This window comes from Callorhinus ursinus, unplaced genomic scaffold (genome assembly GCF_003265705.2).
Source record: "Callorhinus ursinus isolate GAN/ISIS: 27379988/994484 unplaced genomic scaffold, GSC_fseal_2.0 scaffold89, whole genome shotgun sequence".
In the NCBI taxonomy this organism is placed as follows: Eukaryota; Metazoa; Chordata; class Mammalia; order Carnivora; family Otariidae; genus Callorhinus; species Callorhinus ursinus.
Window position 1 is genome coordinate 1,421,706 of NW_027397151.1, and position 14,486 is coordinate 1,436,191.

At 63.4% G+C, this 14,486-nt stretch overlaps 1 protein-coding gene across 2 annotated transcripts; it reads left to right on the plus strand.

The window, feature by feature from the left end:
• The first annotated feature begins 1,949 nt into the window (after positions 1–1,949).
• GATA5 (GATA binding protein 5) lies at positions 1,950–12,524 on the plus strand. Of its 2 annotated transcripts, none has more exons than XM_073888313.1 (7): positions 1,950–2,201; positions 2,375–2,939; positions 4,128–4,303; positions 9,732–9,857; positions 10,244–10,331; positions 10,640–10,764; positions 11,198–12,524. In XM_073888313.1, the coding sequence occupies exons 2-7, from the start codon at positions 2,396–2,398 to the stop codon at positions 11,456–11,458; spliced, it is 1,320 nt and encodes a 439-aa protein (XP_073744414.1). In that variant the 5' UTR covers positions 1,950–2,201; positions 2,375–2,395; the 3' UTR covers positions 11,459–12,524. The 2 variants fall into 2 exon arrangements, with proteins under 2 accessions (XP_073744414.1, XP_025720742.1); XM_025864957.2 differs by having other exon boundaries at positions 11,113–11,413.
• The last annotated feature ends 1,962 nt before the right edge of the window (positions 12,525–14,486 follow it).

Sequence of the window (14,486 nt, forward strand, 5' to 3'; positions counted from 1 at the left end):
GTTTAATTATTAGCTGTGTGACCTTGGGCACGTGAGCTAACCTCTCTGGGACTCGGGGAAGAATAATAATGTCATCTACATCCCAAGATTGACAGGAGGATTAAGAGGAAACATCAGAGGGCAAAGCCGATTGCCCACTGATGCTGGGATTCAAGTTCAAGGACAGGACTGGAGTTTATTCCTGGTGCAAAATACAAGCCCTGCCCCCACAGCCCGGTGGGATCCCAGGCTTGCTGTTTTTGGGGGTGGGGGTGAGGTCTCCCTTGTCTCCCTCTCTTCAACCCCAGTGGTGAGGCAGCTTCCTTTTTCACATCCACTGTCTCAGTAAACGGGGCTCTGGGTGCAGGAGGAGTTGTGTGGGTTCAACCCGCTTCGGGGTCCTCTAGCACTGCCAAGGTCCCCTGGCACAGAGAGTCTCTAAGACCCTGAGTAGTACGGGGTCACCTGTTGGGAGCCCACTTTGAAAGAGAGAAAGACATCCACTGGTGAAGTCTAGAGAGAGGTGGGGCAAGGAAGGGCCCCTCGGTTCAGACCCCAGAAGGGAGTGTGCCACAGGAGTCCATACTGCAGGTGGTTGGAGGGGGGGAGTGTGGGGGAGGGGCTAGGGACTGCAGTGGAGGGGGCAGTATCAAAGGCCACCTGCTCCCCTTCCCACCGGCACCCCAGCGAGGCTTGTGGAGAGTCCGGGGCCTGCCCTGGAAACTTCTGTGGCATCTCCAACCAGGATGTGAGTGGGGGGCCTTTCCTGCCACCCTTCTAAAATGGTCCTTCCTGGGCAGCCCAGCCAGGTTCACCCCGTATGCCTCAACATGCACCCCAAATCCCTGCCTGCTATCAGCGAGAGAGTGTGGGAGAGGGGTCCAGGGACCACTGCACCCTCCACAGGCCAACAGCCCCTGGGGTCTAGCCCACCATGGAGGGGCTAAGGGCCTGTTGCTATAAACAGGAACATTCACAGCCCTGAGCACCGCAGCCAAGGGCTGCCTGGTAAGCCCTGCTCCTGCCCAGCCAGCATCAACCCGCGTCCACTGTAGCTGTCCCCTCAGAGGGCCTGGGGCCTGCTGAAGCCCCAGGAGGCCCCCTCTGCCGCACAGCTACCACCACGGGTCCACCCAGGGAGTGCCAGAGGGCACTTCCATGACCTTGGTGGCCTCCCACGTATCCCCCATTTCTCGCTTCTGGAGGAGATCTTCTTGTGACCCCACTCTGCTCCCCACTGCCAGGGTCAGGCGAAAGGTCCCACCTAGGGGTGGAGGCGGGGAGCAGGGAGCGGAACTGGGGCAAAGGGAGTGCATCCAGGTATCCGGGTAGCTCCCACCAACACGGCCAAACCCCTGCCCCCCCCACCCTCACGCTGGGATAGAGCCTGAAGTTGCCCTGCTTGGTCAGAAACTGAGGAAACTGTGGGACTCCGGCTGCACTTCGCGCATGGGGTGGCCCTCGTGGGCCCGGGGGGAGCCCAGGGACACTGAGCTGGGCGTCCCCATGGAAGCCGGATCCTGGTGCTGGGCCCTGGGTCCAACGACGGGGCTCCACCACCGCGTGTGCGGGAGCGCGGCTGACCCGCTCTCTGGCTCGTCCGCAGGAGCCCTACCGGACACCGGGCCAGCCTCGCTGGGAGCCGGGCTGGCGAGGAGGGAGGGGTGTGGATCCGCGCGTCCCCGGAGCAAATTTAAGGACGTCTCCGTGTCCCAGCTAGCCCAGGACCCCACCGAGCCCCGGCCGGTCCCTCCTGCCCGCTTCAGCCAGTACGGAATGCTGGGTGCCCCGCGCCCCGCGCACCTCGTCCCGACCCCTTTCCCGCCGAGCCCGGGGAGCCGGGCCTGCTCGGGTCACGTGGCGCAGCGGCCGCAGCCCCAGCGCTGACCCCGCAGGCGGGGAGGGGAGGAGAGAGGAGAGGAGAGGAGAGGGAGGGAGGGAGGGAGGGAGGGGCAGCGGGGCTGGCCGGGGCGGCGCGGAGGGGCGGCGGGGCGCCCGGGATTCCCTGCGGCACCGCGCGGCCCCGGGCTCCCAGTCTCCAGCCCGCTTGTCGCCGGCCCGCCGAGACCGCCGCGCCCTCCGCGGGACAGCCCCGGCCCGGCCTGGCGCCTGCTCCCAGCGCGGCGGGGCCCCTGCGCCCCGGCCCCGCGGGCGTGCGGCCGCTCCCTCTCGGCCCCTGCCGAGCCCACCCCGGGAAGCTCCGAGGCCCGGCAGTGGAGGAGGTGAGCTCGGCGCTGCAGCTGCGCCGGGGCTGTCCCGCCAGCAGCTCGGGGCCACCCGCGCCCCGCCGTCTGACCCCGCGGCCGGCCGGGGAGCGGGGAGCGCGGCACGAGCGCGGGCGCCGCCCGGGGTGCGCAGCAGCCGCGAACTCGACGCCCGTCCCTCTTCTCTGCAGGTCAAGGCCGCGCGGGGGAAGATGTACCAGAGCCTGGCGCTGGCCCCGAGCCCCGGCCAGGCCGCCTACGCGGACTCCGGCGCGTTTCTGCACGCGCCAAGCGCCGGCTCCCCAGTGTTCGTGCCGCCCGCGCGCGTCCCCTCCATGCTGCCCTACCTGCCGGCGTGTGAGCCGGGACCGCAGGCCCCGGGGCTGGCCGCGCACCCCGGCTGGGCGCAGGCGGCGGCAGCAGACTCCTCAGCCTTCGGCTCCGGCAGCCCGCACCCGCCGGCCGCTCAGCCGGCCGCACCCACCGCCTTCCCCTTCCCGCACAGCCCCGCAGGGCCCGGCGGCGGTGGCAGCGCAGGGACCCCGGACGGTGGCGCCTACCAGGGCGCGCTGCTGGCCCGCGAGCAGTACTCGGCCCCGCTCCGCCGGCCAGTGAGCGCGCCGTACCCCACCGCCTACCCAGCCTACGTGAGCAGCGAGGTGGCCCCGTCCTGGACATCCGGACCCTTCGACGGCAGCGTCCTGCACGGCCTACAGAGCCACCCGGCTGGCTTCCCCGGCCGCAGAGCCACCTTCGGTGAGTGCGATACTGGGGCGCTGGCGCAAACCCGCACCCTACGAATGCTTCCCGGCCAGGTCCAGAAGTGCGGGGACAAGCAAACCCGGGGCAGAATAGATGTCTGCCGCGAGCTCACCCTCCTTGGGATGAAGAACACGGGTCCTGAACTATTTTACACGTTAGTAAGAAAGTGTTTCTACTTTCATTCATCTGAGCCCCACATTCTGGATCATGCCAATTTAGAGCCTACCTCGTAAATGCTCTTACGGAAAGTTTTGGGAAGTGATTTTTATAAAATTCAAAATACCAGATTATTTATGTAAGCCGCCACATTCATCTCTGTTCTAGAATGTTTACGTATTCTAATTTGTGACCTGGTTTCAGTTGCTCCCCCTGGGGTATAAATTTGGATAATCGGATTCTGGGTCTGGAAGGCAGAGATTTGCTCCACCTGGTTTGTGAGTAGCCCGCAGCCAGACACTTTCTCACCCCTGCGGCCGTGCCTGGCCTGTGTTTGCTGCCCGTAGGGACCAGGTCCCACCCCGCTGGAGGAGGCCTCGCTGGCCCCCTTTCCAGCAGCCTCTGGGCCCCGCTGGCTCCCCCGCGCAGGAAGCGGGCTCCCCTCCGCCAGAGCCCAGCGCAGCCCCACGACGATTGATCCCCACCCCGCCCCCATAGGGTGCCTGGCCCAGTGCCTCTGCCGTCCCCCCGCCCCTCGTGGGCCCCCAAGTGGGCGGCGAGGCCCCACCTCGCTGTTGTTCTGGCGAGCATCGTGGTCACCCCCACAGCGCAGTTGACGTACAGGCACCGTAGCCCCTGTGGGACGTCCCAGTCCTCTCGGCCTCACCACCACGGCCCCTGTGAATGTCCCGTGTTGCAGAGAACAAGGCCCTTGGCCGCCTCCCTCTGCCAATGCTGAGGATCCTGCCTCCCCAGGGGATGGAAGCTCCACCCGGTTCCCTGCTGTGCACCCTGGGGTTTGATTTATTAACCTTCCCCCACCCCACAAAGGCAACCCTAACCAGTTTTTTTTTTTAATCTGCCACCAACTTTATTGTATGTAAAGTTAAGATTTAAAATAAAATTAGATATGATGAATTTTAAAATAAAATAAATTCAGGGTGCACACAAAACAAGGAAATGCAACAGATGCTGCGGGTTCGGGGGAAGCGGGAGCCTCGGCCCACGAGCTGCCCGTCCCCGCAGTGTCGGACTTCTTGGAAGAGCTCCCCGGCGAGGGTCGCGAGTGTGTCAACTGTGGGGCCCTGTCCACACCCCTGTGGCGTCGCGACGGCACTGGCCACTACCTGTGCAATGCTTGTGGCCTCTACCACAAGATGAATGGCGTCAACCGGCCACTCGTGCGCCCGCAGAAGCGCCTGGTGAGTGTGCGGCCTGGCCGGAGTCCCCGCGCAAGCAACCCTGGGTGGGGTGGCAGGGCAGGGCCAGGAGGTGAGGAACGGGGGGCAGCCGGTTGCTCCAACAGCGGGGAGCTGAGGCCCAGGCCCCACGACAGGAGCTGCCCCGCTGCTCCACAGAAAGGGACCGAAGGGCCCCTGAGCTTAAGGTTGCACGCCCCGGGTCGCAGCCGGCCTGCCGGGGCTCAGCCCTGGGGCTCCTGGGGTGGCAGGGGCACAGGGTGTCTTGGCCCAGGCACGGGTCTGGCAGGGAGGGTGGCTGCTAGGTGGCTGCTTTGTTGGAGGACGTAGAAATCCTACACAGAAGGGGGCTTTGGGGCCCTGCCTCTTGGGGAGCACTTTCCACCCGATACCAGGCAGTTGGGGCTGAGACCGGGTCTATGGTTGTTCAAGGCACCAAACTTGTTTTCACTTTTGGTTTTTTCTGGTGTGTGGCTGGTGCAGAGCGGAGGACTGGGAACTCGACTTTTGCCCCGAACAGGGAGGGCAGAGTCCCCAGAAGCTGCGTAAAGGTTGAAAGCTACTTTATCCTACACCATCCCACAGGCAAACTCGGATGTTCAAGGAGTTTGCTAAGTGGCAGGGGCTGCCTTTGTTTGCGAGCTATCTAAAGTTAAGGAGGCCCTAGTGGCTCCAGGGTCCGAGCTCTGGGCATGGCTGTGTCTGGGGCTGCCTCCCTTCTAGTCTAGTGCTGGTAGGAGCCCTGTCAGGGCCAGTCAGCTGGTTCTGGCCAGTTCTGGTGCCTGGGACCAGTGGGGGTGGGGTGGGGGGCTGGTCCCCCCGCCCCCAGCCCCGGGCTGCGTGGTCCTCAGGAGCCCACCTTTACTGGGCTGTGGGAGCCCCCGACCCTCCAAGGCCCCAGACTAGGCAGGCAGGAAGCAGGGCTGACTCAGGCAGTTTGGGGGAAACCACTGTTTTTCTCCCTTGATCTAGCCTGGTGTTTGGGGCTCTGCAGGCCCCCCAACTTCCCTCCACCCACGCTGTGCCTCCTGGAAGGGGATACCTCAGAATCCATATCACCCCCTCACTTTCACCTCTGTCCCCTGTGATCACGCCCCCCACCCCGACATGTGCTGCAGGGGCTTGGTGTCTGATGTGGCCCTCACTGAGAGGGAAACTGAGGCTAGCAGCAGGAGTGTCCTGGGGGGCGGCAGCCCCAGCCGCAGGCCGGCCCCTCCGTGCTCCATCCACTCCTCCCCCTGCGGACACACTGGTAAACGGGAAAAGGTGTGGGGCCTCCCTGCCGTTGCCCCCCACCCCTCACAGGGCTCACCTCCCAGCAGAAATTCCTGCCCTGGGGGGTGAGCAGACAGGCCACCATCTAGGCACTGAGGCATTTACCTTCACAACAGCCAGATGATGACCCCCAGGGCTCAGAGACACTCGGAGGGCGCACAGTGGGCCCCGGGTTCTGAGCAGGACCGTCTGCCTCGTGCTCACCAGGAGCCTGCTGGCCCTGTCCGGGGGCTCCTGGCCCCGTGGCCCCTGCACACACTGTCCCCCTGCCGTGTTGTAAAGATTAAATGAGGCAGGACACTTAGGCCTTGGCCAGCTCTGTGGACTGGCTGAGGACTTGGCATCTGGCCTGGTGAGGTCTGTGCTCCCTGGTCTGGGGGACAAAGAATATTGAGCTTTAAGGAAGCTTCCTGGGGCGAAGAATCCCTTTGTGGCCCGCCTGTCTCCCCAAGGCGGCAGGCCTCGGAGGGTGCACAGCCCGGTCACCCCCGTGTCCAGGCCCAGGCAGATCTGAGTGCGGAACATGCCTGGGAGGTGTATGCCAAGTGGGACTGGGGTCCGGGGGGTGTTCACGTGGCCATCCTTCTCCCGTCTGCCCTTGAGCTGTCCCGGGAGAGTTTCCTCTGACGGGCTCCTGTCAGAGGAGCTGGGCTCCTGCCTGGCACTCAGGGAGGGTGGCCCCACCGCTTCCCTGTGGCTGGTCCGGCAGGGCCAGGCTCATGCGGAAACTCAGAGGTTCTCGGAGAGTGCTGGGACCAGAGCCCGGCCCACAGGGCTCCCAGCCATGGGGGGACTGGCCAGTGGCCCCAGACCTGCCCCCCAGCAGTGCCTCACTCTCCCTCACGTGTGGCCGGAACTGATGCCCCGGGAGACAACTGTCCTAATGTCCTTTTAAATGACTAAGAAAGTTCTAGAAGCTCGTCAGTAATAGGCACGCGTCCCCCTCCCAGCAGGAGCTCATATCCGTTCTGCCCTTTTGCATCCTGCGTGCATCCTTCGTCCCAGGCCAGAGCCGTCGACCTGAGGCTTCTGTCAGTGTGGACGAGTAGGCAGTTGTGGTTCTGCAGACCGCTGCGCGTGTGCATGCGTAGCCAGGTGCTCTAGAGCCCCTCACACACACCCCCCGCATGTCCGAGCCCCACGGCCAAGGCCAGGGGACGCTCCGGGAAGTGGCCAGTGCTGCGTGGGGCCCGGCAGCCTTCGCCAAGCAAATCCAGACCTTGACGAGGACGCTGGGTTTTCCTTCCTGCATGGCCCGCCTCGTAGACTCGCCCTGGCAGGTTCACCCTTGAACAGCAGGGGACACACGTGGTATCAGGTTAAGTGTCCACGACGTATCCTTTTCCAAGAGCCTGGGAGGACCCACTCAAAATCGGGCCATTTTCTGCTGCTTTTTGGGAGCCGAGGTGCTTACTTTCCAAAGTGTTTTTCTCTGTGCGTGCCCGCCTCAGCCCTGCAAGCTGCGCAGCGCCAGCCCCCTGCTCCTCGGCTCTCGGCCAGCCCCGCCCCTGGCTCCGCACTGCCCACTGCCCTGAATTCTTCACTTGAGTCTGGGCGCGTGCAGGGCCTAGAGCTCAGGGCAGCTCTGCTGCGCAGGCGGGCTTTGAAGTTTAACTTCTTTTGAAAAGGACAGACCAAAAAGGAAAAACAAAACTCAGCCAGAGGAGGCCTGGCCATGAGGGGGCCCTGAGAGCGGGCCCAGCCAGGCCGGGCTGCTTGTCCAGGCGGTGGGGAAGGACAGGCGGGGAGGGACGGCACCGGGGACGTGTCCCTGACGTGTGCTCAGCTGAGGGAGGCGGCTCTGCCCGCCCAGCGCCTCTGGCCTCTGTGTCCCATCTGTACCGTGCAGCCTGACGAGAGGAGGAAAATATGGATGAGCAAACACTTTGAAATTGTTTTCCATTTTCTTAATTTTTATTTATGTCCACTGAAAAGTAATTCACTCCTAATCCGGGTTCCCGATTTTTCCCTCGCGCTTGCAGGGTACAGAGTGACGTCCGTGAGCTCCTGGGGCTGCTTTCCAGGCGCACACACAGCACGGGCCCCACCTTTGCCTCCACGCCTGTGTCTGGGGAGGCTGCGTGCCCGTGGCTCCCCATCTGAGACGCACGGGAACTGTGGGGGACATTTGTGGGGGGGCGAGCCTGAGTGTGCGCTCGCAAGTGCCACCGAAAACGAGCCCTGGGTTCAAGGCTCGCGTGGGCATGTTTGCGCCCCGGCCACTCGAGTGTTCCCGCGGGAAGGACTTAGTGAGGAGGGGCTGATGGCCCAAGGAGGTGCGAGGCATGGCAGTCCCATCTTTCAACAGTGGTGCGGTTTTTCTGGAAAAGGTGCGATGGCAGTACGAGCCCTAAGGGAGCAAAGATTTGGTAGAAGCGCCTGAGGGTCCCAGCTGGAAGGGGAGAGCCAAGGCGCAGCAGGAGGTGGGGACCTCACCAGATAAAATACCAGACACTCAATTAAATGGGAATTTCAGATAAACAGCAACTAGCATTTTAGTGTAACTATGTCCCAAATATTGCTTAGAGGCACACTTGTTCAGAGTACTCGTTGCTTGTCTGAAGTTCACATCTAGCGGCTCATCCTGGGGCCTGGGGCAGAGTCCTGGCTGGAGACTGGACGCCAAGCCTTCTGTTAAACAGCGCAGAATTCTCTGTAGCCTGTGGCAGCCTCCGCACCTGGAAGGGGGGGAGGGCAAGGAGGTATTTTCATATCTTGGATTTTCTTGGGGATGGCTGGGCAGAGGGCTGGAGACCGGCTCCCGCTCTCCCTCCCGGGCCATTCCCAGGGGCAGGCCTGTACCCTCGACCAGCTGACCACAGCCTGGAGGAGAGGGGTGGGCAGGAGATGGTTGGCAAGGCTGGCCACGCTCAGCCACTGCAGATGGAAGGGTCCTAGAGACGGTTGAAAGATGGGGAAGCTGAGCCTGGTCCCTTGTCTGCCACTCCTAACCGAGGACACATCGCTTTTGTGGTTGCATTCGGCCCCCTCACTTTTGATTGCCCCCCGGCTCCGTCCTGGACTGGAGAACACATCCAGGGGACGATTTTGATATGGGGTCCTCATGGGCTTCTGTCCTGGTGCCCCAGGGTGCCACTGAAACACTGGATCAGATGTGGCCCGGTCTGACACCGGTGCCATGGGGAGAACGGGTCGGAGACCCTGCATCACATCGCTGTGGTCCAGGGGCTCAGAGCAAGTGGGGGAAAGGGTTGATCAGGTTCACGGGCACCTGAGGGCCGGGGCGGGGGGCGGGCTGGGCTCTGGCCGCTCATGGAATCCTGAGGGGGTAGGAGAGCCCCTGTGTCAGGCCCACCCCAGCCCGCCAGCTTGGCAGAGCCCCTTCCCAGGCCTTCTTAGATCCAGATTCCTGAGCCCCAAATGACCCACTCTCTCAGGATCCCTGGAGTTGGTGCTGTCTGGGCCTTGCCAGGCCCCCAAGTGCGGAGAGGTTTGGGGTCCCTGGTCAGATGAGACCTACAGAATTGGGGGTCAGTCCTGCAGGGAGACGTGGGAAGGAGGTAGGCCTCAGGAATGTCAGGGCCTCAGGAAGGTTCTGGATGGGTCCAGTCTTGCTTTGACACAGCAGTAGGAGGGAGGTGCGGGTAGGTCAGCCCACCCCCACTCCCCCGCCCCCCGCCCGAGAGTGGTTGAGCTGAGCACGTGCTCTAGATCCTGTCTTGGAAGGCAGGTGCCCTGCATGCTTACCCTGGGGCCCGAGCTCCAAGGGGGCACCCTGTGGCCCCACGGGGGTGTGCTCCATCCTAGCAGCCTGGGGTGAAGGCCCAGCATTGGCCGAGGAAGAGAGAGCACCAGAAAAGCAGTTGCCTTTTCGTGTTGGGTTCTTCATGGGGTCCTGACCCCACGACAGGTGGGTCTGTTCTCACCCCCTCTTTACTGGGGGGAAACTGAGGCCCAGGGAGGTGAAGTGACCCGTCCCAGGGTTCGAGGTGCGTGGAGTCACAGCTCCAGGGAATGCAGGCGGTCCCTGTCAGGGGCAGACCTCAGGACCTCAGCGCCCCGAACACCTTCTCGCCAGCCCCGCGTGGTCCCGGGCCTGGCTGCCGGTCAGTCCTGAGTCCCGCTCGCAGCCCGTCCGGGTGGTGGAGCCCAGGGCAGCCCCCGGTTACACTGGCCTCCCTGCCCCCATCCACAGTCCTCGTCCCGCCGTGCCGGTCTCTGCTGCACCAACTGCCACACGACCACCACCACGCTGTGGCGGCGCAACGCGGAGGGCGAGCCGGTGTGCAACGCCTGTGGGCTCTACATGAAGCTGCACGGGGTGAGCAGGGGCGGGGCGCGGGGCGCAGAGGGGGCGGTGTGTTTCCCGCGTGGCCCCCACGGACTGCCGGGTACTGGCGGGCGCACTGAGGCTCAGCCTGGGACAGGGACTAGGCCCCCTGGTATGCTGTCTGCCCCCAGTGCCCTCCCGGCCCCTACAGCTCTGCGGGGGCCTGGCCCGGACCGGCTCCTGCCCGCCCTGCCTGGAGGAAGGGGCCACGCCAGGGCCAGCAGCTCCCCAAACGGGGCTCTGAGGACACACTCGGCTCCTGAAGGGGCCAGCTCCGCAGGGCTGACATTAGGGCACGTGGCCATGCAAGGGGCCCAGGGGTGAGCAGGGACGGGACCAGTCACCCGCCCCTGCCCACCCCTGCCTGCCCCTGCCAGGTGCCACGGCCCCTGGCAATGAAGAAGGAAAGCATCCAGACACGGAAACGGAAACCCAAGAACGTTGTGAAGACCAAGAGCTCCTCAGGTGCGTGGGGCCAGGGCCTGTCGGGATGCCGGGAGGGAGCCCAGTCAGCCCTCGCCCCGTGGAGTCACTTCGAGTGTCTCAAATTCCACCATTAGACAGTTACATGTTCGGCTCAAGCACTGTCCTCCTAAAGTGCAAACACCCCTGATTCTGCCCTGGTCTCGTCTGGTCTGGGCGGGGGGGCGGGTGGTGAGGGCCCACCCAGCTGAGGGGCAGGAGGGCAGGCTGAGGGTGCCACACCCAGGCCCTCTCGTTAAGTGACCGGTACAGCTCGATCTGACGGCTTCTGTAAATGCCCCACCTTCCAGGATGCTCAGGGAACAGCACAGCCTCGCCGCCCTCGGTCCCAGACCCTGAGAGCCCAGCGGCTACTTTGAAACCCAAACCAAGCCTGGCATCCCCTTCATGCCCCGGGTCCAGCGTCACCTCCCAGGTAAGGGAGGTAGGGCGGAGTGGGGTGCCCAGAGCTGACCCCTGGGTATCTCCTCAGGGAACCCTGACTCCCCGACCAGGTCAGACCCCCATCACGGCCCCCAAGGGCCTCTCCCAGGAGCTCAGAGCTGGGCACACAAGTGGTCATTGGTACCAGCAGCTGACGTGTGGCAGACGCTGGGCTTTGAGCCCCACATGTGTCATCCTGCCAATCTCAAGGAGTCCCCCACAATTCCAGGGCCTGAGGAGGCCCCTTAAGGCAAATGGCCTGGTCCCGAGGTCCCCTTACCCCAAGCGAGGCCAACTGGCCATTCTTGCATTCCCATGCATCCCCATGCTCTCCCTGCAGACCTCCGGCCAGGCGGATGACCCCCTGGCCCCCAGCCACTTGGAGTTCAAATTCGAGCCCGAGGACTTTGCCTTCCCCTCCGCAGCCCTGGGCCCCCAGGCTGGCCTCGGCAGGACCCTGCGCCAGGAGGCCTGGTGTGCACTGGCCTTGGCCTAGGTCCTTAGGCACCCACCACACCCATCTCGCTGCCTGTTCGGCTCCAGCACACAGCAGAGAGAGACCACCAGGCCCACCCACCAGAAGAGACCGGCCAGTGGGACTTCGAGGGACCTCGAGGCGCTGGGCATCCTTTGCCATGGTGGGGGGGAGGCTTCTGTACAGACAGCAGTCAGGCCCCAGAGCGTGAAGAAGGCTAATGAGAAGAGCCTGAGCCCTCACCGCAGACAGCAGGAGACTCCCCCCAAATGCTGTGCCAGGCTCTGACCGGGCCACTCCAGCCAAGGCTGACCCGGAGCGCCCACCGCCAACTTGAGTTCACTTGTCAACATTTGCCATCGCCATGTTTACATGTTGCAGAAGCTGGGAAAAAAACCTAACTTCCTGTCATAAAACCAGGATCACAAACGAAACGGCCGAGGTCAGGCCAGCAACATGAATGAGGGGAGTAGCCAGACACGGGACCTCCTCAAGCCTCAGGATCTGTCCCTTTCTCACATCTGATGGATAGAGCCACGGCACAGAGAACTTTCCCTCCTATGAGTGAGGGACTGCCAGGGACAGATGTTCAGGTTGTGCACTGTACCAGGATGCCAGCCCAAGAGCAAGCCACTCACACCCTAGTCATCATCTACTTGTATATTTATTTGGATGGTTTTCCCAGAGTGGGCAGTAAGGGTCCTCATTCTGACTGAATCTGTGTATTGTGACAGTTTCTGACAGGCAAAGTAAAGGACCTGGGGCCCCCGTGCTGACCCCAAAGGCACTGTCAGGGCCAGGGGCGGGGTGACCACATGTCCTGGCTCACCTGCGGTCAGCCCAGCTTCGTTTGTTGCCCCCGTGGAAGCCCTCCCCTCACGGAGTGGGGTGATAACTTAGTGGGTCGCGCTGGCTAGAGACAGCGCTGCCCAAGGGAGCAGGAAGACTACCACTAGCTTGGTGCTGGGGAGGCGGTAGGGAAGGGAGTGGGGCACGCTGTGCCCAAGGGCCACACCCTGGCTTCTGTTCAGTGGCTGAGTCTCGCCAGTGAGTCCAGTGAGCCAGCTGTGGGCGCCCGCGTGTGCTGCCCTGGCTCGTCTTTCACACTGGAGAACGGTGGTCCCCCTGCTCCAGCTTCCGGACCGTCCGCCCGTCCTGAGCTGGCACCTCGAGGTCAAGCTGCGCGATTTACACCTGATCTTTTCTGTTTTTTTTTTTTTTTTTTTTTATCAAAGACAAATGATGCCATGAGAAAAAATGTAAAATAAAGACTTTGATTTTGCATTTCCTTTTCCCAAACGCCTGTGGGGTTTCCAGCCCAGTTCTCGCTGGCCAGGTCGACTCCCCGTCTGGTGCTCACTCAGGCTGTCTGTTCGTTCAGAAACTTGTCTCCACGCATTGGTCTGCTGGACCTCGCTGGCCGCTCCAAGTCGACCAGGAGACCCTTAAGCACAGTGCCTTCGAGGTCGCCTGCCCGCATGGGGGAGGGACACGGGGTCAGCCTGGGGGGCCACACGTGGAGAAGTCCTCACTCCAGGGTCAGGTGGACTGGAGTTTGAGGCGCTGCCCTGCCTCGTATGGCTGCGCCGGCCGGCGAGGAGGGGACAGGGACCAAGACGAGGTTTGGGGCACTGGGAGCCCGTGTCCCCATGTAGGTCTTGTGCTCCCCCTGCAAGTCAGCAGGCAGGCAGGCAGCAGGCCGGGTGCTGCCACCTCTCATCTTCCGAATGTCCCCAGAAAGTAGCCTTGGTGCCTCGGCCCCCGTCTGTGAGTCAGGATCCCCACCCCGCTACACGGAGGGCTTCAGCTAGGCCGCCCAGATCTAGGTGACCCGAAGGGCCCGTTAAACACAGACTCTCAGGGCCTGGGAGCCTGCATGGAGGCTAGCACCCCGGTCCCTGCAGAGCCACATTGGGAGCCCTGTGGCCAGGGCCAGGCTGCAGAGGAAGACCCCCGGGGTGCAGTCTGTCCAGCGAGTCACAGCACTTTCAGAAAGCAGGCTGGGCAGGAGAGGTGGGAACGGAGTCACACCTGCAGGGTTGTGCCCGTGGGCAGACGTGCCGAGGGGACGGGGCTCAAGCGGGACATCACACCTCTGTCACGGGGCGCGGGGAGCTTGCTGCCATCTCGTCTCCATGCCCACAGGCTCCAGGCCGCCGTTCCCGGGAGACCGCTCACAGGGAGCAGGTGAGCAGCCATCTGGCGGGGCAGGGCCATGCCCCTTCCCACCTGCTTGTGGAGCCTCCTCCCACCCTGCCAGGGTGGGAGTCCCCGAGTGGGAGACCCAGATCGTTACTCGGAGGGAACCAAGTGGCAGTGCCCTCCTCTGCCTGCCCAGCCCTGAGCAGCTACCGGGGGCACACGTCTGTCCTCCTGCCCAGCCCGTCCTCGGGCACCCCAGGCTCCGGGAGAGGGTAACGGGCCCCAGAGTGAAGGAGACGGTAGGAGGCCACAGAGCACCCTCGAGGACTACGTGGCAGCATGACAGGGCCTGGGCAGGGAGGGACAGCACAGCATCCTCATACAGCTGCGCTACCACTTGGGAGCCCAGGGCTTCTGTTGGAGCCTCGGTTTCCCCATCCGTAGGTCGAGGAGGATGCCACGTGCCTAGGGTCAGGTCTGGGATCCACAGGAGTGTGCAGCTGGTCCGGGCCTGGAGGTCTCTGGGGATGGAAGCAGCATTCTGCACTACCCGACTCAAGGAGGCTTCCTGGAGGTGTCCTCTGTTGGACAGGTGGGGTCCCCACAGAGAGGAGGAGGGATTGGATGCCCCGGCCCCAGGCGTCCGGCCCGTGAAGAGGGGTCCTCGACAGGAAGCGGGGAGGGTTGACGAAGAGGGAAGGAAGCAGTGACCTCCTCCCTGTTTTTGTCATTTTTTAAATGTGTCGTGCCCAGGATGAGGGAGGCCAGGCGCCCTACCTCTGGGCATGGGTGTTGCTGCTAATTTAAACCTTTTCCCCAGTGCCCCTTCAGGGCCGGAAGCTGTCAGGACCCAGAGCCTTAATATAGCCGCCGGCAGCCCCCTTCCTGCAGCTCTTCCTCCCGCAAGCTCACCCCTCGGCTCCGCCCGGCTGGTCATAAACAACCGGATGAGCTGGGGAGCCTGGCGGCGTGGGCAGCCCGGCCACTATTGCAAGGACAGGACACATAGAAGGGCCGCTGGGTGTGTGCTGCCTGACCGCACGCTCCATTCCCACCACCTCCCAGCTGAAGCAGGGACCCTGGATCCTGCACCTCCC